General features: G+C 39.0%; 2 protein-coding genes across 10 annotated transcripts in view; one reads left to right on the top strand and one right to left on the bottom strand.

Annotated features, from left to right (window-relative positions):
• Positions 1-11,990, bottom strand: part of TSTD3 (thiosulfate sulfurtransferase like domain containing 3) — a 29,037-nt gene extending 17,047 nt beyond the window's left edge. Inside the window, exons 1-4 of one of the 4 annotated variants that reach the window (XM_045842774.1) lie at positions 11,820-11,981; positions 2,585-2,755; positions 2,317-2,476; positions 1,812-1,988 (exon numbers count right to left, since the gene is read on the bottom strand). In XM_045842774.1, the coding sequence (XP_045698730.1) occupies positions 1,916-1,988; positions 2,317-2,476; positions 2,585-2,755; positions 11,820-11,889 (474 nt within the window). In that variant the 5' untranslated portion in view covers positions 11,890-11,981 and the 3' untranslated portion in view covers positions 1,812-1,915. Of the gene's footprint in view, positions 1-1,811; positions 1,989-2,316; positions 2,477-2,584; positions 2,756-11,819 lie in introns of those variants that run through there. The other 3 variants (XM_045842772.1, XM_045842773.1, XM_045842775.1) reach the window with 3 other exon arrangements.
• Positions 11,991-15,427: 3,437 nt separating this feature from the next.
• USP45 (ubiquitin specific peptidase 45) overlaps positions 15,428-23,779 on the top strand; it is a 65,348-nt gene continuing 56,996 nt past the window's right edge. For 3 of the 6 annotated variants that reach the window (XR_006786154.1, XR_006786155.1, XM_045843336.1), the window contains exons 1-4: positions 16,376-16,415; positions 20,769-20,878; positions 22,661-22,833; positions 23,198-23,301. Coding sequence is in view for 4 of the 6 variants with exons in the window: in XM_045843336.1 (XP_045699292.1) it covers positions 20,779-20,878; positions 22,661-22,833; positions 23,198-23,301 (377 nt within the window). In the remaining 2 variants the exon portion in view is untranslated. Of the gene's footprint in view, positions 15,455-16,375; positions 16,416-18,178; positions 18,202-20,768; positions 20,879-22,660; positions 22,834-23,197; positions 23,302-23,779 lie in introns of those variants that run through there. The other 3 variants (XM_045843337.1, XM_045843339.1, XM_045843338.1) reach the window with 3 other exon arrangements.

The raw sequence follows: 23,779 nt of genomic DNA, 5'->3' as shown, positions 1-23,779 counted from the left end.
ACCTGCCACTGGTTTGGGGCTGATCTTTGATCTAAGAATGTTTGCTCTATTTTTAATGGTTGAAAAATAAAAGAATATTTGGCAATACATGAAACTTATACAAAATTCAAACCTAAGTAACCATAAATAGTTTTATTGGGATAACAGCGACACTCTTGTTTATGTATGGCCCTATGGCTGCTTTTGTGCCACAGTAGCAGTTGGTTAATAGAGATTATATGGCAATTTAAGGTATTTACTGTTGCCAACTCCTGCTGTAGCTAGACAAATGGTATCTTTGTCCAAAAGAGGATTTACTTCTGGTAGGCCTGTAAGGGTATCAAGAAGATCACCTTAATCCATTCAGACATTTAGTTGATTCAAAGCTGGCCTTACCTTTTTTACAGGGGTTAGTCAGTTTCTGGTTCACCTCCACTCCTACAATAAGCTTTTCAGGGATTCCAACTAAACTATATAAAAGCCTGGTGTATTTAACCCAGATTCGTGTTCCTTGACAGGTTCAGTAATTCAACAGTGGCTCATTCTGTACAGCTTTCCTTCTTGGATCTGCCTTTATAGTTTAATACTAGAGCAAGTATACTAAGGCAGCGAGGACATGAAAAGGCACAATCTCACAGAGAAAGAGAGCTTTAGGGAGGGTGAAGCAACACTGAAGTGTGTGTGCACATTACATATATGGATTTCCCAGCTTTTGTAGTTCTTGTAGGGAGTTTGCTCTGCTAGAAACTTGATTGACATTATCAGAAATAGAAGCTCAATGTGATCACATCACATCCCTACTCCAGATTCTCCAGTGGCTAATATATATCATTTAGGACAAACCAAGTTCTCATAGTCACCGGCTAGGCCTTACAGGATCTGGATGACAAACAGATGGGTCCGAAGAGGTACAGATGGAAGAAAGCACAAATTTGTTTTACTACCCGGGCACTAGTGCACTAACAAGTGTAAGACATTCCAAAGGAATATACTCATGCTAGTGGTTAAGCTTTTTTTTCTGTTTTTTATTAATTTATATAATAGTAGAAAATACATTTTTAAGTGTCCACTTAAATGAGTTTTGATAAATGTTTAGATCTGTGAACCACAGGGCATTTCTATCACACTAGAAATATCCCTCCTTGCCTTTCTAGTTAATCTCCTTCCCTAAACAGAAGCAGTCGCTGTTCTGATTTTGATCCTTACAGATCATACTAATTTTTTTAAAGATCTTATTTATTTATTTTTAGAGAGGGAGAGAAACATCAATGTGTGATTACCCCTCATGCACCCCCAACTAGGGACCTGGTCTGCAACCCAGGCATGTGCCCTGACTGGGAATCAAACCAGCAACCCTTTGGTTCACAGGCCTGTACTCAATCCACAAAGCTACACCAGCCAGGGCCAGATCATAATTTTTAAATTGAAAGTTATATCACTACCATGCTGGTCACAACACTGCCATTAGTCTTTGGATGCTGTTAATGTATTTTCATTATTATTTCATCTACTTAGAAGGACCCCAGATTCTTGGTGTTTTAATGTCAAGTCTGTTTATTAATCTGGCCTAGAACTTATAGCCTCTAGTGGATAGAAGATATACTAACACAAATAGTCACACATGATTAGGACATATAAGTAACCTGGTCTTTTGGAATACTATTAAACTATACTAAATGGTTTAAAAATTAATTCCTGGAATCCCAACCCTTACATATCTATGGGAAGTCACTTACAGTGTCTTGACCTTCAATAGCCTTTACAAGTAAGCAGTTGTATTCTCAATTACAGCTAGGAAAAAGATTCGACAAATAATTGACTTATACAAAATCTTCCCATTAGCCAGTGGTGCCAGGGCTAGGGTTTTATTCTCTTGCTCATTCCATTGTGCTAGGCTGCACATACACAAGGAAAAAGTGAGCTTGAATTCCAAAATTCAGTTTCCTTGTGGCTTCTCTGAATATTCGTAGGATGCCCATTCCATCCATCCTCCAGCATAGTGTTTGGCACTGAAAACATACATCAAACAGTGCTGTAAACATTTTCTCCTGCTTTATAACACAAGGTTGATAGAAACTTTATGAACTTTAGAGATTTAGAGATGTAGTGGCTACTCACCATACTATTTAGAGATTTAAAGATTGTTAGGCTACTATTTAGCCTATTTAAAAGATTGTGTTACATTTGAGTAGTATGAAAAGATAGAGGCTCTTACTCTTACTATACTGCCATTACTAACAGTAATTATAAGTTCTTCAGTATTCCAGCAAAATTGTAGTACATATGAAACCTTGCAATATACATTCTTGAATCCATTTTTATGCTTCATCTATGTACCTGTTAAAGCCCAGAGATACTGCTGTGTCCAGAGCCTTCTTGCTTCTCACTCCCGCTAAACAAGAAAACACTAGACTATCGGATTTGGATGGCTTCACTTCATTATACTTCTCTTTGAAGTCTTCTGGGTGCATCTGTAGAGCTTCACCTACCTCACCCACTGGAAAAAAAAAAATGTAAAGACTCTCCATTAAATTTTATCTACAGTAAATTGGGTGAATCTATATATTTTTCTGTAATGAATCAGTTTAAAACACATACAACTTACATGGTATATTGACAGACCCAGGGATTTTTCCACACTCAATTTCCCATGTCTCTCTAACATCAATTAACATAATTTTTTTGGAATTCAAGAGGTTTTTAAGTTCCTTATAGGTGACATCTTTAAAAATGGCAGTACAAAAATTGTGGCAGTTTCCTTTTATTGAATTCAAACCTAGAAAGAATAAATAATAAAGGCACCTTCAAAATGGTATCACTATTAATATCTGCAAAGAAAAGGTTGAAGGAATGTTCCCCCGGTTCAAGTCAGCTAACTATACTTGTTCTTTCAACTTTACTAAACTGTAGTCTGTGTGTATATTTTGCACAGTCTGAACTGGAGGATGCAGCCCTATCTTCCCGTCCTGCTTGCTTAATGGCTGGCTTTGTGCCAGCTCTATATTCTACCCTCTCCAAGCCCCTTAATTGGAGTGAATTTGTAAATACACATAAAGCATTCATTGAGTGAACTGTGCAAATATGTAAATCTTATCATGATCTAAAGTTGCAATATTAAAAAAATTTTCGAACCAGGCATCACAGATTTGATTCCCAGTCAGGGCACATGCCTTGGTTGTAGGCCATGGCCCCGAGCAACTGCACATTGATGTTTCTCTCTCTCTCTCTCTCCTTCTCTTCCCTTTATAAAAATAAATAAATAAAATCTTAGAAAAAAGAGAAAATTTTAACTTCATTTCCCCTTACAAGCAAAGGTAATAAGCCATATGATATAAGGACCTTGCATTTGAAAGCACTTGTAAGTACTTAATGGTACTGTTTCTGTTAAATAATTGCTAACATAATATAGTAATGAGTAAATAACCATAAAATAAAATTAATCCATACGTCAATACTAAGGATATAATTGAATAAGTGAGTGGGGATTGTTCCAACTGATAAATGTAGAAGGAATGATGGAAATACCATCATCATTAGGTAAACACCACGGTAATAAGTGTTGCAGCAAGAGCCATTGATAGATGCTAGAGTTAGTAGATGAAAGTATGTTGAGAAATGGGATAGTATCCCCTAAGAGATACTAATTATACAAAAGGAGACACCTGAAAGATACCACTAACCAGTTATTCAAAGGTCACTAGTGATTTACAATATGTACCCTATATGATGCATTGAGGAGAGCACACCACTTCTTTTGTATTCTTGCCAAAAATGCATACCCTGAATCTAATCAGAAGAAAATCTGAAACCAACCCATAAAATAACTAGTACTCTTAAAAGTGTCAGTCATGCCATGGCAGGTGTGGCTCAGTGGGTTGAGTGCTGGCCTGTGAACCAAAAGGTTGCTGCTGGTTTGATTCCCAGTCTAGGGCACATGCCTGGGTTGCCAGCCAACTCCCCTGTAGGGGGCATGTGAGAGGCAAGCACACATTGATGTTTCTCTACCTTCCCCTCTCTAAAAATAAATAAAACCTTAAAAAAATAAAGTATATACAATGGAATATTAACTGTTCAAATACCTATGCTTCATAAATAAAGGCTAAAGGTAAATACACTAAAAGAAGTGTCAGTCATGAAAGACAAAGCCTGTGGAACTGGCATAGATTGAAGCAAAGGAGCTGTAACAACTTCATACAAATGTAGGATCTTGGATTGGGTCTGGGACTATAAGAGGCATCAGTGAGAAAGCTGGTGGGTTTTTTTTAAGATTTTATGTATTTTTTTAGACAGGGGTGGGGAAGAAAGAGAGGAAGAGAAACATCGATCGGTTGCCTCTCGCAGGCCCACAACCAGGGACCTGACCTACAACCCAGGCATGTGCCCTGACTGGAATCAAAATGGTGACCTTTTGTTTGCAGGCCAGTGCTCAATCTGCTGAGCCACACCAGCCAGGGCGGAAGACTGGTGGAATTTAAATTAGGTCTCTGGATTGGTTAATAGTATTATGTCAAAATTAATTTTGTTTCCATAATTGTACCAGGTAAGATGTTTATAGGAAGAAATTGGGCAAAAATATTTTACTTCTGTGACTTTTCTATAGGTCCAAAATTATATTTTAAAAAGTTAAAGGCTACACAATTTTTAATTAAAAGCAAAGTTAGTGTTCATATTTCACAACAAAATGACCACTAAGGTAAATAATGCTTCAAATGTTTGAAATATTAAATATAATGTGAACCTGTGTTAAGTAGTGTAAAACTGACATAAGGAGTTTCAAAGGTCTAAGTCCAGAAGCAGACCCACAGTGTACCATCTATGGTAATTCAGTATCTGATAACGGTAATATTTCAAATTTATGGGGAAATGATACAGTTATGTGTCACTTAACAGTGGGATATGTTCTAGGAAATGCATCACTAGGCGATTTCGTCTTTGTGTGAACATGACAGACTGCACTAAACACAAACCTAGATGGTAGTGCCCACTACACACCTAGGCTTCAGGTACAGACTGTTGCTCCCAGGCTGCAGACCTGCGCCTCACATTACCGTACTGAATGCTATTGGCAAGTGTAACACAATGGTGAATATTTGAGTATCTAAACCTAGAAATGGTACTATAAAATTATGGTATAAAAGATAGAACATGGTACACCTGTAGGGCACTTACCATGAATGGAGCTTGCAGGACTGGAAGTTGCTCGGAGTCAGTGAGTGAGGGGTGAGTGGATGTGAAGGCCTGGCACATCACTGTGTACTACTGTAGACTCCATAAACACTGCACACTTAGTCTACACTGAATTTATTTATCTATTTTCCTCCAATAATTAATTAACCTTAGGTTGCTGTATGTAACTTTTTACTTTATCAACTTTTTGATTTTTTACAACGTTTTGACTTTTTTGTAATAACAGCTTAAAACAAGCATTGCACAGCTGTACAAAAATATTTTCATGTCCTTATTGTATAAGCTTTATCTATTTAAAAATACTTTTTATTTTTTACTTATTTTTACTTTTAAAAATTTTTGTTGTTGTTGTTAAAAACTAAGACACGAATACACATTAACCTGGACCTACATAGGGTCAGGATCATCAATATCATTGTCTTCCAGCTTCTCATCTTGTCCTACTTGAAGGTCTTCAGGGACAATAACACGCAGGCAATTGTCATCTCCTGTGATAACAATGCCTTCTTCTGGAACACCTTCCAAAAGACCCACCTGAGGCTTTTCTTGAGGCATCATTTTTTTTTTTTCAGTAATATGCCCATGGTGATTTGCTTGGTGTACTTTTTTCATTGTAGATTTTTTTAAAGCAGATAATGCAATATGAACATTCTTCTCTGTTGATGAAAACCTTTTGGTGTTGGTGTCCATGTTTTCAGACTTTTTAAGGAGTTTGTTGAGGTCTGCAAAGCTTCTGCTAAATTCTTCACTGTGAATTTTTTGGGAGTGGCTATTTTTCTTCTCCTGCAGTCTCCTTTTTTTCTCTTGCCTCTTCAGCTATGCATTCATGTTCTAGTTCCAACAACTCATCAATCCATTCCTCAGCAACCACCTCTAGGAGATTCTCAATGTCATCCTCATCTACACCCAAGTTAAAGTTGTTTGCCATCTCAACCACAGCCTTGTTGGTTTTTGCAACCTTCTTATCCTTGGCAATTCCTTTGAAGTCAGGCACTGAACTGTCACTAGGAGACAGGAATTTTTCAGCTCCATTCTAATCTTATGGGACTCTCATATATGCATATATGCAGGTCTTCATTGACCCAAACATAGCTTGTTATGTAGCAGGGTGTGTACCCAAAAGAATCAAAAACAGGGATTTAGATAGATATTTATATACCAGTGCTCATAGCAGCATTATTTACAATAGCCGAAAGATGGATACAACCTAAGTGTTCATCAACAGATGAATGGATTTAAAAATGTGGCGTGTACCTACAATGGGATATTATTTAGCGATAAAAAGGAATAAAGTTCTGACACATACCACAAGATGAAACTACAACATTGAAAACATGCTGAGTGAAATAAACCAGACACAAAAGGGATAATATTTTGTGATTTCATTTATATGACAAAACTAGAACAGGTTAAATTCATAGAAAGAGAAAATAGGTTAGAAGTTACCAGAGCACTGGAGGGAAGATAGGAAGTTACTGCTTAATAGGTAACAGAGTTTCAGTTGGGGATGAAAATTTTTAGGCATAGTGGTGATGACTGATGACATTGTAAACATAAATAATGCTATTGAATTGTACACTCAAAAATGATCAAAACGATAAATTTTGTTATATTTTACCATAATAAGTACATTTTTAAAATAAAAATACAGACTTTCTCATCCTCTTCAGATTTTAAAAAGTTGGTTCATTTTTTTGTCAAGATTAGATCTTAAAATACATGGAATCAAACTCTTTCTTTCAATTAGCTGTTTTGTGGATTCTCAGAATATAAAGGGCCAGCAGGTTGAATTCACACTTGTTAACTATTCCTTACTATTAGGTACTAGAAAAGTATAGTAGTTTAATAAGTTACGTTAAACTCAAGATTGTGGCATTTAGCCACTGGGAAACATAATCACAGAATGTAGCCTGTGTAACTAAAGAAAAGATAGTTGTATTTTTCTTGTTAAAACTGACATTTAACTTTCTCTAATTCAGCTATACTGTTCTTCCCAGGGATGCTGGGAAGAACAGGGTGTGTAATTAGCAGAGATGATTTCCTTACCTTTCCGTACTGAGCCAAAGCCTGAAGCAAGCATGTTTCCTTAACGACTCCCAGCATCTCCAGGCCTCTCTTGGTATGAGCCTCTACTCCAAACTAATTCTTTCTTTAAAGCTATAGTGTGGTTTTTTGTTTTTGTACAACAAGGCCTCTAACTGTAAATCAACCACTTTATCTGGTACTTAACCAAAGAAACAGTGATCTGTTCCTATACTGAAGAAAAACTGATATTTGGGATTTACTCAAAGATCATGTGTAGTTCTCTTGAGGATTTCAAGAGTAATATACACTGTACCTGATTTTGACCTTTTTCAGCCTAATCTTTCAATAGACTCTAATTTTGCTTCTTCCACACCAGTAAATCTAACCATACCTGGGTTCTCCCTACAGCCTACATTACAGGACAGCCCACATTATATTAGAGTCCAAACTCCTTAGTACAGGATACAGTCCAAGCCTTTCAACACACCTTACCAGCACAATTTATCAAGCCTTACAATCTTCCTCATTCTTCCTCTCCCTCAATTACCCTACCCTCCAGCTACATCAAAAGTATGTTAAGTCCTGATTTCGGTGATTGCCACCAAGGGTACACCTCCAGACTGTATGGCTCTGGTGGCCAGTGGGGCTTACACTTTCAATCCCATAGGACTGTATACATTTGCACATTTTAAAAGCTGATGGTCTAGCATGCAGTCAGCCTGAGATCCACCCCTGTGGGACACTGACAGGCCTTGGCATATCCTCAACTACTGGGAGCTATTAAAGACATAATAGGTGGCTTGGGCAAGCACAAAGGTTTGAGAGACAACCAAGAGCTAAGGCAGTGTTTAATGACAAGGTTGAATGACAAAGCCACTCCTTCCAGCTTGAAGAGGGACTGTTTCATCTACTGTAGTCAGCACTTCCATTCTGAGTATTTATCCAAAGAAAACAAAGACACTAATTCAAAGATATATTCGCCTGCATTTCACTGCAGCAATACTTAAAATAGCCAAGAAGTGTCCATCAATATATAAATGAATAAAGAAATTGTGGTACATATATATAATGGAATATTACCCAGTCGTAAAAAAGGAATAAAATCTTGTCATTTGTGACAACATGGATAGACGCTGAGGGCATTATGCTAAGTGAAATAAGTCAGAAAGAGAAAAACAAATACTATATGATGACTCATATGTGAAATCTTTAAAAATGTATGTAAAAAACTCATAGATATGAAAAACAGATTGGTGTTTGCCAGATGTGGGTGGGGCTTCAACTACTGGGGGTAGGAGCAGGGGAGGAAAAAGAGTTGAACTATTTTTTAGTTTAAATAAACTGAATAAGCCCTGGCTGGCATAGCTCAGTGGATTGAGTGTGGGCTGCAAACCAAACTGTCGCAGGTTCGATTCCCAGTAGGGTATATGCCTGGGTTGCAGGCCATGACCCCCAGCAACTGCACATTGATGTTTCTCTCTCTCTCTCTTTCTCCCTCCCTTCCCTCTCTAAAAATAAATAAATAAAATCTTTTAAAAAACTTTAAAAAATAAATATATATGTAGATATATGTTTAAAAAAATAAATAAAACTGAATAAAATTTTTAAAAATAAGGGAATTGTCACCATTATATATATATATAAAAAGCACAAAATGGCCCTGGCTAGTATGGCTCAGTGGATTGAGTGCTGACGTATGACCCAAAGTGTTGCCAGTTTGATTCCCGGTCAAGGCGCATACTTGGTTGCTGGCCAGGTCCCCAATAGGGGGGCACGTGAGAGGCAACCACTCATTGATGTTTCTCTCCCTCTCTTTCTTCCTCCCTTCCCTTCTCTAAAAATACAATAAATAAAATCTATAAATAAATAAATAAATAAATAAAATCCTACCTCTGAGGCATCAGACCTGTTTTAACCACCAATATTCACCCTGATGTCCACTATGAAATAGCCATAGGTCAATGGAGACAGGGTTGGGGTGAGTGTATTGATCTGATGACCTGATCTTCATAGAAAAGACTCCTAATACCACCTTTGCTCTCTTAACTCATTGTTCTTGTTCTTCCAACTTCAGTCACCTTTGAATTTAAGTGGTTGTGAGGGACAGGAGGGTACCTGACCTTCCTGCATGTATCATAGTTAACTCTGGTATGTAGGTATTACTTGTGGACTTACTGGCTATGTGGTGAAATGAGTACTTCATGGAATGACTTTGAAAGTTCATAGGCCAAGAATCCTAACTTTAAAAACAGAGAAAAACGCAGTATTTTCTCCTTTCATTTATATAAGGAAGAGATGAACACAGAAGCCTTCTGTGAAGCACAATGCTTGAGCAAGGAGGGGACTGTAGTGCACATGTGGTGTTATGCCACTTGTCTAGCTATTTGAGCTGATGATTCTCAATCTCTTAAATTTGTTTTTCTTGAGCCTAAGTTCCTGATCTATAAAATAAATGTTATGCTATTTCCAAGATGCCATCCAAGTAGAATTTCTATAAATCTATAATTTTAAAACATTTTTTGCCAAGAAAGTGGTGAATATAAAACACCTTTACACCAAAACTTATTATTACCCAGATATTAATATTTATCAAACATAATTAATTACCTTGAAATATACCAAACATATTAAACAAACATGGGTTGTAGCACAGAAAAAAAAGACATGTGCCCTACCTACATTTTATAGTAGTAAGAGAAGGGATTTTACAGTCCAATAAACCAGCTTTAATTCCTGGCTTGTCCACTTAGCTCTGTAACCCTGGACAGATTACCATATTTTTAGGACTATAAGATGCACCAGACCATAAAATGCACCCCGGTTTTAGAGGAGGAAAATAGGGAAAAAAATTTTGAAGCAAAAACTGGTAAAATATTTAATAACCTGTGACCCGCTCCACTGCCACCCCCCCCCCCCCACAGCAAGCTTGGTAAGCTACATTCAGACTATGAGATGCACCCCCATTTTCCTCTCAAATTTGCTGGGGGGATGTGTCTTATGGTCCAAAAAATACAGTACTTACACTCTCTGGGACTTAGTTTATTTGTAAAATGGGAATAATCTTTTAGAGTTGCTGTGAGGTTTAAATAATTGACACAGTACATATTTTCACTTTTTCTTCATGACTTATGCACACTGTTTCTTCTGAAGGGAATAGCTTTCTCATTCATCTCTACTTGGTACACTTATTCCCTTCTTTAAGACCCAGTTAAATGCCACTTGTCACTACCACTTTGATCCAACAGCCTCACTTCTGGCTATCTAGTCTAGTAAAATACTTACACACATACATGAAGAGGCGGGTGCGATAACTGTTGAAGATCTTTTTATAATGGCAAAAAATTGGAAAGCAAAATGTTCATCATCAGGGGACTGAATAAATACACTGTGGTAATCCACACTATGGATACATGCAGTGGTTAAGAGTTACATGTGTTGTCATGGAAAGCTTCTGAATAACTGAGTGAGAAAAAATACAGGAAAAAATGCACTGTAGATCATAATGTAATATAAATAATATATATGAAATGTGACCTATAACAGATTTTATTATATATTATATATGTAGTATTTTATGTGTACATTTATGTATACTTATAGAAAAGTGTTTAGAAGGTTTGGTAACAAACCTGGGGAGGAGAGTAGGATGGTGTATAAAGGAGACTTACAGTATTCTATAGTTTATTTTCATATATAAAATGAAAAGGCACCTTTTCTCTAACTTTCTCCAACTCAGGCAGAGTCAGTTCTTTCCATTGCAGTCTCACTAGACGGTGCTGTGTGTGGTGACTGTTACTTGTGTCTATCTCCCCCCAAAACGGAAAAGAGAACTGCAGAGGCTGTATGCCCAGCAGGAGGCCTGGCCGGTGAGCCGCTCAATGAATGGTTGTTGAACAAAGGTAAAAACAAACAACAAAGCATCTGCACAGAAAAAAAGCACTACGCACTACAGAGGATGTACGGACAGTTAAAATGAACACCTGGGAGGGGAGGAGGGGAGACAGTGTTACGCCAGTCCCCTGGCCTTGAAGCCACAAATAACAGTTGTTGCTGAAAGAGAGGCGGCACGAAAGTAAAGAGAAAGGACTGGAAGCTTGCTCTGAGTTCTAGACCTAATGTCTCCACTGACTACCTTTGCCCCGTCTTCCCTTCGGTCATCTGTAAAATTCGCGGTGTTACTTTTACTGCTTTAACACGCTATAATCCTAGATGAGTGTCTCATCATGCTATAAGGGCTGCTTCCTAGTGGGTCACAAATGAAACTCGCGGGGCTGGGCTCCACATTACGTCCCTCCTGGGCAGGAGCTGGCCATCTGGTTGGGTTCCCAGAGTCGAATATTCACCTTCATTGCTCAATCAAGCACCAGTCCCTTTATAAATGCTTTCCTACGCGAGCTTCCCCGAGCAATGTTTACTCCGCTCCCGGCGTCCCCCAGAGCAGCCTAAGATTCCAATAATCCAGCAACTGCTGTAACAAGAACTGCAGGGCGCTACATCCCCAGGTACCGAGAGGAATGGGTTTGACTATTAACTGGAAGTCTGAAGAAGCCAGCGCCCCAACCCATCGCATCCCTTCCCTGGGGCCCGAAGTCAGGGCTCTTCCTCTCCCCAGGGACGGCCGAGCTCACCCCACAGCGCAGCCTCCGCGGACCCGAGGATCACGCGGCGCGCACTTCCAAACAGCAACTTCTGCAGCATCGTTACCAGCTCGCGCACTTCCAACTACTAACCACTTTCTCCCCGCAGTTTGTCAAAGCTCCTCCCGGTGCCCCTCTTCCTGCTCCTCCCCCTGCTCCAACTCTGGCTCCTCCTGTTCCTCCTCCTCCACCTGCTGCCGGGCGAGCTGTGTCGGACTCTTGGGCGCCCTCCAGCCGGGCGCCGGCCCAACTGAGTAGTTCCACAAGGCCTAATCGCTGACCAAAATGTGTCCTGCTTTAATGTTTAAAATCTTTTGGAAAGAAACTAAGGATTGGCTTGCTTCTTTTTTTTCTATTAAGGAGAGACAAAGTTTAAAAGTAGAACGTAGTAAATATACCAAAAGATAACATTTAAAGCTTTAAAGTAAGCCCATTTCTTCAATTTGCTTTTTACTAGGATTCTAATATATTGGATTAAAACAAACTACATGGATGCTCTTCTTAGAATTGCTCTGAACTCCAATAACTAGTTCAACTGGTGCCAGTATTAGGATAATCTCGTATTGTCATCTTTTCCACCGTTTGATGATAACTTTGTCAGGGTGAGGTGCAATTATTTTTTAAAATGTGGTAGTCACCAACTGCTACTCTAACACATTACCACAAGATTACTGGCTTAAAACAATACAAATTTATTATGCACAGTTCTGTAGGTCAGAAGTCTCATCTGGCTAAAATTAAGGTGTCATCAAGCCTATGTTTCTTCTGAAGGCTCTGGGAGAAAATTTTTTTAATTACCTTTCCCATCTACTAGAGGCTGCCCTCTTTCCTTGACTAGCAGTTCCCTTCCCCATCTTCAAAGCCAGCAGTTTAACTTCTTCAACTCTCTAACTTTGCTCTGCTTCTGATGTCACATCCCCCTTCTTCCCTCTGATCCTCTTGTCTCCCTTTTATAAAGAGCTTTGTGATTATACTGGGACCACTAGGATAATCCAGGATAATCTCCCATATCAAGATTCTTAATTTAGTCCTATCTGCTCAATCCTTTTGCCAAGTAAGGTAACATATTCATAGGTTTTGGGAATTGGAACACTTTGTGGTGGGCATTATTCAGCCTATTACATAAAGTTTCTTATTACCTTGTTTTTAATTCTCAACTTGGTTTCTAAGCACAATAAAAGCTATATTTAATTGTGAATTCACTCACAGTGGGAAATTTAAAAATTATTTTCTAAATAACATTATTAAAGTGTGTGTCCAGGGAATAATTTCATTAAGCATCCATTTTAAATTGTTCAGTTTTCAACAATTTAATATTTAATAAAACCACTTCAGATTTCTATACCAATGACATCACTTACAATTGTGTTTTTCCAAATAATTTTGTAATGGTAGAAAATTATAACAGTGGGAAATTATAACCCACCCCACTATTCTTTTGACATTGTTTCTGTATGTGCTGACTCTGACTACTATGTGGCTTGTAGCTAAATAGCATGTTTGTATAAGAATACTAGGAACTACTTTCAAAATATACAAACTCTGACCTTCAGGCATCCCAGCTACAGAAGATTTGCTGACTTTCGCCCATGGAGCCAGGATGGCGTGAAGCCAGGATGACTAAAAGAGGATGGTGCACACTGGACCATCACTTGCCGTATTGGAATAGACTGTGCTAGTCTGCATGTAGAGAACTTTGCAACCCTCTCCCTTAGTCTCTTTGTTTTGCTCCCCTCTTTCTTCATACAAAACACCTCTGCCTCCACTCAATGGGGAAGTGGACTTTGAGACATGAGTACCTCAACTTCAAGGTGGCCAGCACCTGAAGTTAAATCATTCTCCTTTACACCAGCAACTGCCTCTCCAGTATTGGCTTTTGTAGCAGCAGGCAGCTGGACCTGCATCTCAGTTACAATTTGAAGCTTAGTCATAGTCTCTGTGTAATCTATTTTGCAGATTAACTTTGAATCAAGATATCACTATATGTTGCAGATTCATGTACTTTTCATGGCATCCTGGAGCTATCCTGAATGTGTTATAAACCACAGGTTGTATGACACAGACATGCAAACAATGTTCACGGCCTCCATGAATCACATTTAATGATTTACGCTTTGGTGAGAACATGTGTTACTAAACAATATTTTCCAATGTTTATGACTCATTATTTGAGAAATATGTTTCTGTAAGACTTTTTTTGTCTGAAAAGGTGAATATATTGCCTCATACCTAGCACAATGCCAAACTTGGTTTATTTAAGTGTGGTTAGAGCAAAAAGATCTTGTCAAAAGAGATTGCTCCTCATATTAAGTGTACAAGTTCTTCCTTCAGAGAGAGTCAGCAAAGTTTTTAGTGGGATGAAAGGGAAAGAAATCATTTAACTTTCTGGGGGATTTAACTTTCTACTAATGCTAAGTTGACATGAATCAGTATTTTCAAATAAATACTTAATGCTTTTTGAAATATATAAACAGCTAATTTTATATAAATTTGCATTTTTATTTATGTTTTGTCATAATGTCTTTGCAGTAACATTGAAAATATATTTACTGGGTACTGGGTACTATTTAAAAAATATTTCCTTTCTTGGAGAAGTAAGTTTTACTTTCAATTAAGTAAAAAGATAACTAATTTGAAGAATATCAGAAATAAAAATAGTGTTAGACAATTTTCTCTAACTCATTCCAAGTTTTGGAATGATGATTGCAATCTGGAGATTTTGGTTATGTTAAGGTTGCATCTGCTGGAAATAAAAATAGCTTTGGAATTTTGTTATTTCTAAGAAAAATTTAAGTATTGTATGGTTGTTTGCATAATCCCTAAATTTGTTTTTATGAGTCTGAGAAGCTAAATTTCCATATTTTAATTCAACACCCCCCTTTTTAAGTGCAAATTTGATACCAATATATACTTTCCAAAAAAGCTCATACTGTAGTGCAATGTTATATGCAAATTATTTGGATTTGTTCAAGTTTGCATGTCTTTTTCCCCTCCTGTTCTGTTTCAATCTGATGTTAAAATAAATGAAAACTATTAATTTATGAAGTAGACAATTTAGACTTCAAATTACATTTATTGGGGGATATTTTCTTTTCCCTAGGGGGAGAAAATTCCTTACTGCAAAACATAGTTCTAATCTCTGTATCTAACACAGTGACTGGCATATGTATTTGGTTATATTTGTGGAATAAATGGCTCCCATACACAAAACATAAATATTTAGTAATCTCCTCAGTTAAGTTCTCTACATGGAAATAATTTTAACTACTGCATAAGGAATGAATTAGAGTTCTAAAGGAAAAAGTCACACATTTTTGGCTTATCTCTGGTATTATTTGACTTGTAAACCAAGGCACTATCTATAAGTCCAAACCTGACCCCTGCTGAAGAAGTTTGAAAGACTGCAAGACTTAAAGAGTTTACCCATAACTAGCGTTGATATTTATATGTCATTCTGATGTCTGAGGGCTCACAGGGAGGTCAAGGGAGGCCACAACCTAGTGACAGTGTCCAAAGTCTTGTCACCACGCAGGAAAAAAGATAGAGACAGATTCAGCAAAGCACAGCAAATTTATTAAGGTGACAGTACACACTCAAGAGGAGGGGAGCGCAGGAGAACTCAGGAAGTGAGTCCTACCAAGGGGTCTGGGTGGAGGTTTCTTTCTATCAGCTGTGGGCAAGGGGAGCGAGTGGGGGTGTGGCTCCTGGTCTCCAACGCTGGGGCGGTATTCGTTGTGCAGCCAGTCGCAGTCCCTCCTCTCTGGAGGGTGGCTGTCCGGAGCGCAGAGTGGCCTGAAAACTGTGATGCAGGACAACATGGCTGCTAACTCTGGCTGAGACTGGTTTTCTTTTGTATCGAATATTTCTTACCCCAGGAAATTGGGAGGCTGACAGTAAGGGGACAGGTGTGTACATCCGCCACAACCGCAGTGCCCTAACGTAGAAGGGCAGGGGAGGAATAGAACCTGGGGGGCCTCTGTTTCCTAAGCTAACTTTCCTGCCTCAGTTCAATTAAAATGTTTTCAAATCACCTACTTTTACTAAGCAGGTGCAATGTTCAGACCACCTGAAAGGATCACCAAAATTCTAAGAGGTATAGGTGTAGATCAGGAAATTTCCTGTCCAGCAAGGAAATGAGAAAGATAAGGCAATGATAATAAAAAAGCAAAGTGATGTATGGTGGCTGCCAGACGACTTGATCGTACGGAAGAGAGTGACGGAGGGAAGTCGGAGGCTCTCCTAGCTGGCACCGGGCAACAAGTGAGGCAATCCTGACTCCGGGAAGACCAGAGCTCTGCACTCCAGGCTATTATTGGAATCCAACTGGGAGTCCACCGCTATTATTTTAAGATTCCGGGGAGCCTACAGTGCTGCGCTTACCCGGCTCCGCCCACCTAAGAGGTGTAGCCCAGAGCACACCGGCCCGCCCAGTCCACGCCCCACTGCGGGCGCACCGCCCCCTGGAGGGGCAGTCCAGCCCGCCCAGAGGTCCCGGCTGTCACAAGAGGCCCCGCCCCTGCCGCCGGTCGGGAGGGCCGCGCAGGCGCAGTCTCTCCTGGTGTAGACGCGGAGGCTCGGCCCCTCGGGGTGAGTTGGGAGCTCGGTGCCGGGGTCGCACAGTTTCTCGGTCTTGGTTTTCGCGACCCCAGCCCCAAGTGGGGCGATGCGCCTGGGAGAGAGGCCCCCACGCCCTCCCGTGGGGGGCTCCCGATCCTTGGGGGCTCCAGGCGGTCACCCTGGGCCGCGTGATCCCGGTCGGCCCGGTGTCAGGGCAGCGGCTGGGGGAGCCCGGGAAGCAGCAGGGCGGCCGGGAGCGGCGGCGTCCCGGCTTCACCTCCGCTGAGGCGCGCGGGGCGGGTCACCTATCCGGCCTCCCTCCGGCGCTCTCTCCTCAGTAACGCATTTCCTCTGAGGGAACTTGGGATGTTTCTGTCGGTGACCGGAGGGCGCGTGTCTAACCACGGCTTCTGGCCGCACTGTGCAGCACTGGGAAGCCCCGGAGACAGGCAGTCCGGGGCCAGATCCCCACCCCCGCTTCCTGGCTCGGGGACGCTGGCGGGTCACTCAGCCCCTGCGTCTCAGGTTCTTCAACTGTAAAATGGGAAGATAACAGTAACCGATCTCGTAAGGTGGTTGTGAGGATTAAGTGGGTTTAGTATTTTTGAAGTGCTTAGAACCGAGTGTGATGCTCAGTAAAGCGATGTAAGTGTGTTCATCGTTTTGAGCCCAGTATCTAAGAGGAGAGCTGTGTCCCAATCCCCTCTCGCTCTCCTCGCCACTGAAAGTAATTGCCCATGAGTAGGAAAACAAAAAGGTTTTGTTTTGTTTTGTTTTTCGTTTTTTTGGGAATATGGGCTTTTGTGTGCATAAACTGCTTTTAAGAAATTAAATATTTTTCATCAACTTAGTTGTACATCCTACGTTACAGAAAAGACATGTTAGAGTAATGCTGAAGTTGAAACCTGAAAACTTTAGCTGGGAAACCCCAGGAGAAAAATGGTCAGAAACTCTTTGTGCTGAAAAGTGCATGGTAGGCCCGAGATTGCTATTTTTAAAAAGTCTGCTTGCAAGGTTAGCCCCTGTTTGGCATTTGGGAGCAGTATGGTTTGTGCTGAAGTTACCAGCTCCCTTAAAAATTGTGGGCCCAGGAGTCTATAACGGGCTTCCCTGGGCAAAAACATTGCGCAGAGGCATTGGTGGTCGATTTGACCCCTTCTGAGAGGGAGAGAATGTTGAGGAAGCCTGCAAATGTCAGGCTTCACCTGTGTCTTTCTCCATTATGATCAGGCTGTGTGTTCATACTACACTGCAGTGAAAAACGTTCCCTAATAGTACAGCTAACTATATGCTGAGGTGTTTTTTGTGGTTTTTTTTTTTGAGTCCTTGTAGTGAATCTCCAAATGTGAGGGTGGTCTTGGAACTCCCCAGACACTGTTGATGTTAGAAAATATTTGAAGATCTAGTAATTGGACTCGTTTCTTTTTGCTTTAAAGGGAAACTGAAAAAGAAACCTACACAGATCTGTGATTGCTTAACAGTGGGTTACTGTCCAAAATGATTCTGTATGTTTAGACATATTGTATATGTCAGAAAAACCACTGCAAATTGACTTGACATTGCCAAGTTAAGTTTGAGTCAATGTTTTTGAAAAAAGGCCCAGGTCTTTTATAGATTCTAGGTCAAATACCCATTTCTTCTTTTTTTTTTTAAAAAAATTCTGCAATCATTATCTATGTGTTAATGCTCTTGTTTATCAAGAGTTTACCGTGCAATTGGGAAAAAAATATGACCAGTTTCTTATGAGCCATTTTCACTGCTGGATTCTTTTAGTTACATCTGTCTCTTTTCAGGACTCAAGTTAAAATAGTTGGAGGTAAGTATGTAAGTTTGTGTGGAGGGAAGATCAGATTTGTCATCTGATTATGTCTCTTTCAGTAAAGTAGAAAACTAGATTGTATTTTAAGGAGTATGGATGTGGGGGAGTTGGAGGTTTGGGAGAGTGAAAAAGGTTTCAAATGGCTGTGTGAGGAGAAGGTAAGTTGACTGGGGATAGTAGATAATGGGATGACTTGATCCATTTGAGATTGTGTATGAATTTAGGGGACCTACCTCACGTTCTTACAAGACTTTCTCCAGCCTGTTTGGATACAGACATCAAGAAAGTGGTTAATTGGGTTCATAGGACTGGGGTTCTGTTAGAGGGGTGATATACTCATTCAGGCTGCACATACATATTCTGTTCCTCCTGCGTATACAATAAGGCTGCGCTCTTTGTACATACCCTAACACCCCTGCCCCATGTTTATTTGAAATTAGATGTGGCTGTATGACTTGTTTTGGCCACTGAAATATGAGCAGGCATGACAGGTGTCACTTCCAAATGAACCTTAAAGAATCAGCACTCCCATTTGCCATGCCCCTGTTTCCCTGCCGTGCTGTAGTGATCATGGAAACACTTGTTGAGATGGAGCCTCCTGTCAGCCTGGGCACTAATGATGAGTAGGGGTGGCTGGTGAAGCAAACTGGAAGAACTTGAGGTTGTGATCAGAGAATGGAAGACTTGAATTAGTGATTTTGCAAGATGGAACTGTAGGGCTAGGCAGATGCGGAAAGTTGGAAGGAGAAGGCATTCAGAAACAACATGGTGGTCAAGGAAACTTGAAGGCCTTGTGCATCTCTGTGACTCTGAAGGCCTTAATTTGTTGTGGCTGAGTTCAATGTGATGACCCTTTGATTTAAAGAAATGACTCATAAAATGGTAAATTCAGATGCTCCCTTACTTGGGACATGGTATGATTAAATCAAGATTCAGAATTTATTACTGAATTGAAAGATTCCTCCACCTTGATCAAAAAGAGCAAATAAATAAATAACCATGAAAATTATAGTGTAGCTTAGCTGTGGAGCAGAGTGATATTAGGTAGAATTTAGGCTAAGCTACTTTTATATTTATTTTTTAAAGAATTTACTTATTTATTTTTAGAGAGAGGGCAAGGGAGGGGAAAGAGAGGGAGAGAAACATTGATGTGTGAGAAATATATCAATCTGTTGCCTCTTGCACACCCGCAAGTGGAGACCTGGCCCACAACTCAGGCATGTGCCTTGACTGGGAATTGACCAGTCGACCTTTCAGTTCACAGGTTGGCACTCAGTCCACTGTACCACACCAGCCAGTGTGCTGAACTACTTTTATAGAGACTCCAAAGTCTCTGTAGTGATTTTTAAAAAAGCTTAACTCGTACCTAAAATCTTTAGAATTAACTGAGTTTGTAGAAATATAAGAGAAAGAGGTAAATAATGCCATGAAGGAAGAGTAAAATTCAGTATGGAATATTCTACAGATACTATACAGCCTTGCTACTGAAAGTGTGGTCTGTGGACCCTCAGCAATGTCTTCCCATTGAGATCTTGTTAGACAGGCGGAATCTCAGGTTTTGTACCAGCCTTGTTTACTCAAAAGCTACATTTTAGCAAAATCTCTAAGGTGACTCATGCACTGCCCCGGGTGAAAATGAATTTGACACCTCTGATACAAATTATTAATTTTCTTAGATGTGATAGTGATGTGATTATATAGAATATTATTATTCTTAAGAGACCCATACCGTCTGTAACTTTCAAATAGTTCAGCAAAAACAAACATACATATATGTATATATGTACATTGATATTTATATAAATATGTAAAATGTTCTAGATGTGGAATCTAGATAGTATATGCGTATTCATCATACTGTTCTTTTAAATTTTGTGGAAGTTTAAAATTTTTCATAATAAGCCCTGGCTGGCGTAGCTCAGTGGATTGAGCACAGGCTGTGAATGAAAGCATCGCAGGTTCGATTCCCAGCCAGGGCACATGCCTGGGTTGCAGGCCACGGCCCCCAGCAACCGCACATTGATGTTTCTCTTTCTCTCTTTTTCTCCCTCTCTTCCTTCTCTAAAAATAAATAAATCTTAAAAAAGTTTTTCATAATAAAAAAGTGGGAAAATACAATAGTTTTAAAAGATAGAAATTTATTTCTCAGAAGTCTAGCTCTAGATCATACAACAAAGATGGAGTGGCTCTGCTATGCTTGGCGTGTGGCTTTACCAGCTCTTACTCTCTTCTAGCTAGTGGGGCAGGAGAAAGGGAAGGGCAAGGGGAACACATGACCCAGCAGTGGCACTTGTTCCATTGATCAGAACTTTGTAGTTTTTCATTCGCCCAGACAGCATATATCTAGGGACTAGTTGGTAAAAGTCAAGTGTAAAGTGCCATTTGTATGTTGGCTTAATAAAAAATTTTTTGGTTCTAGCTGACTCTCCCCTGTTCTTCCTCTGTTGATTTAGTAGACCAATTACAACGGAAGTAATATCAATTTAATATCCATTAAGTTAAATACATAAAATTTTAATTTTGAGGATTCAACTGTCTTCCTTACCCCCCCCCCACCTTTTCAGTAAGTAACAGATGCGGGTGAAAGAGCCATCCAAAGTTGCAGCTGAGAAAGCCAAAAGAAGTAAAAGGCCTCTTGTACCTCACGATGAAGACTCTTCCGATGACATTGCTGGTAAACTGTGATATCTAGCATCCTAAAGAGTGCTGCATAAAAAAAATAACAATATGTTTTTTAATTTATTTTTTAATTACAGTTTACATTCAGTATTTTGTATTAGTTTCAGGTATACAGCATAGTGGTTAAACAATATGCTTGTAATTAATAAATTCTTTTCTCTTTATTTTTATCATTTTCTGTGTGAACTTTAAAAATCAGCTGTCTAGTTCTCCAAAAAAATGCTGTTAGTGTTTTTATTGAGATTGTATTTAGAATTTGCTTATTTTTGTTGTCCTGTTTCTCATGGACGTCAAGGATATTTTTTGCTTTCTTACCAGTTTGTTCATCTTTTCATTTAAAAAGATGTTTTTAATATACTTCAGTTTTTACATGGTTTTAACCTAGATAGTGTTTCAGGATCACTAGATTGCTGTATTGAAGGAAGTCTAAATTTTCTCTTTAAATATTCTATTCTGTTAATAAGATTTTCTTCAGGGATTCTGATTATCATGTTAACTCCCCACCTGTCTTCCATAATTAACATTTTTCCTAAAGTCCTCTAAAACTCCTATTTCCTTTTCATTTTGCTTGCTGTTTTTATTTTTATCCTTTGTTGTGTTTTCAGCAGTGTCTGTGTCACTTTATAGGCTTTAGTTTTGCCTTCATTTTTGTAGTTTTATTATTTGTCGTCCTCCTCTTTCCTGAACTCTGCCAGTCATCTCCTAGTGTTTTGCCACCTCATGCTAGAGTGTTTGCTTCTGTCTTTTGTTTTTATTTCATGGCAGTGATTGCTCTGCCATGATTTTCCATTTCCTTTCTTCTTTTATATTCTCTTACCATAGAATTTGCATCTGATTTTTCTTTGATTACTCATTCTTTGATGTAAGGTTGTATTTCTTGGGCCAGTAAGTTTTTATTATTATTTTAAATCCTCATCCAAGGATATGTTTATTGTTTGAGAGAGAGAAAAAGAGGGAGATATCGATGTGAGAAGGAAACATCGATTGATTGCCTCCCATATGCACCCCGTGACTGGGGAGAGAACCTGCAACCTAGGCATGTGCCCTGACTAGGGATCGAACCTGTAACGTTTTGGTGTATGGCACCACACTCCAACCAACTGAGCTATCTGGGCAGGGCTGTCTGTGCATCTTAATAGAAACAAAATATATTTAAAATGCTAGACACATTGTAGCTGCTCAATAAATAATTTCCTTTATTTTATTTATGTATTAAACTTTTATTTTTGAACTAATTTTAGAGTCACAGGAAGATACAAAGAAATATACAAGGGGATCCCATTTACCCTTCACCTAACCTTTCCTGGTTTAAAGTATTGTATTTCTATAGTACAGTATCGGAACCAGAAACCTGACATTGGGCCCATCCTTACAGCTTATTCGGATTTCACCAGATACACATGCATTCGTGTGTGCGCACACATGCATCCGTAGCTTTATGCAGTTTTATTGCATGTGTTGCTTTCTATAACCATCACAATGAAACTACTTGACTGCTGAAACACCCCCTGGAGTTTATGTCTGTCTATTGCCACAACTCTTTCTCCCTGTCTTCAGCCTTTGGCAATCACCAATCTGTTCTCCAACTCTGTAATTATGTTATTTCACAAATGTTCTATAAATGGAATCATGTCATATGTACCCTTTTTGAGTTATTTTGTTTTTCAAATCTCAGTGCTTTTCATTTACAGCATTTCAATGTCAGCGACTTTGCTTATTGATGGTAGCATTTTGGCTTAGCAAAGAAAATGCTCAAGTTTTGTTTTGTCTCATTCAGTAGGTTTCACGTGCCAACATGTAAGTCATGCTGTCAATGTGAATCATGTGAAAAAAGCAATAGCAGAGAATGTGTGGTCAGTTTGCTCAGAATGTTTGAAAGAAAGAAGATTCTATGATGGACAGCCCGTACTTCCTTCTGATATTTGGTTGTGCCTCAAGTGTGGTTTTCAGGTGAGAAAAATGTTTTTTTATGTGTGTTTGCCTTAAATATTTTCCTTAATGTTTATTTTTAGTTTGATTGTTAGTAATGTTTAGAACTTAAGGTAAATTTATTCTATGTTTTGGTAGAGCTCTCTAAGGCTGAGCTTAGAAGTGTTTAAAGTAAAGTAAAGGGTATGTTTTGTTCAGAAAGTGTGGTTTATAAAAACTTGAAAGGAAATCTAACCTACTAGCAATGGTTCTCATATCTAGACCTGTCTTGACCTATTTCTATTTGTAAGGTTTTTTTTTTTAAGTTTGAGTATATATTAAATTTTGATTAATTTGAAGCAAATGTATTTGTAAATCATACAAATCATATTCTGTTCATCTTTAGGGATGTGCTAAGAACTCAGAAAGCCAGCATTCACTGAAGCACTTCAAGAGTTGGAGAACAGAGCTTCATTGTATCATAATTAGTCTGAGCACGTGGATTATATGGTAAGTTTGATTTTGTACTTATGCCCACTATAAAAATATCCTTTTGTTTAGTTCCACAGGTAAAATAATTAAAGATATTATACCAGCTTATGTTTTTTAGCCTGAATACAACCTATGGAAAACATGAGTACAAATTTTAAATAAGAAAAAAGTTAGCCATCCCTCTACTTTTCTTTAACATTTTCTTTGTACAGTCAGGAAACATGCCTTCCAGTTTTTTTGTAATGAACTTCTAATATAGGACCCGACATTCTATAGGAGGAAGGTACTTGAATCAGTCAAGTGGTGTGGTGATTTTCTTCAAGGAAAAGGGAACTTCTTAGGCGATTCTGTTAATACTATGTAACTTCAGTTGGGAATCAAGTCCAGTTCCCTCACTTTATGTATGAGGATACTGGATACCATTTACCCTTTTGTGGTTACAAAACAAAAATCCAGGCACTAACACAAGTCTTTTGATTCCCTGTCTCTTCTCAGC

Source organism: Phyllostomus hastatus, unplaced genomic scaffold (assembly GCF_019186645.2).
Source record: "Phyllostomus hastatus isolate PE091 unplaced genomic scaffold, TTU_PhHast_1.1 phas_contig_40, whole genome shotgun sequence".
NCBI classification, from domain to species: Eukaryota; Metazoa; Chordata; class Mammalia; order Chiroptera; family Phyllostomidae; genus Phyllostomus; species Phyllostomus hastatus.
The sequence above is the reverse complement of the archived record's forward strand: the minus strand, read 5'-3'. Positions and strand labels throughout refer to the sequence as shown.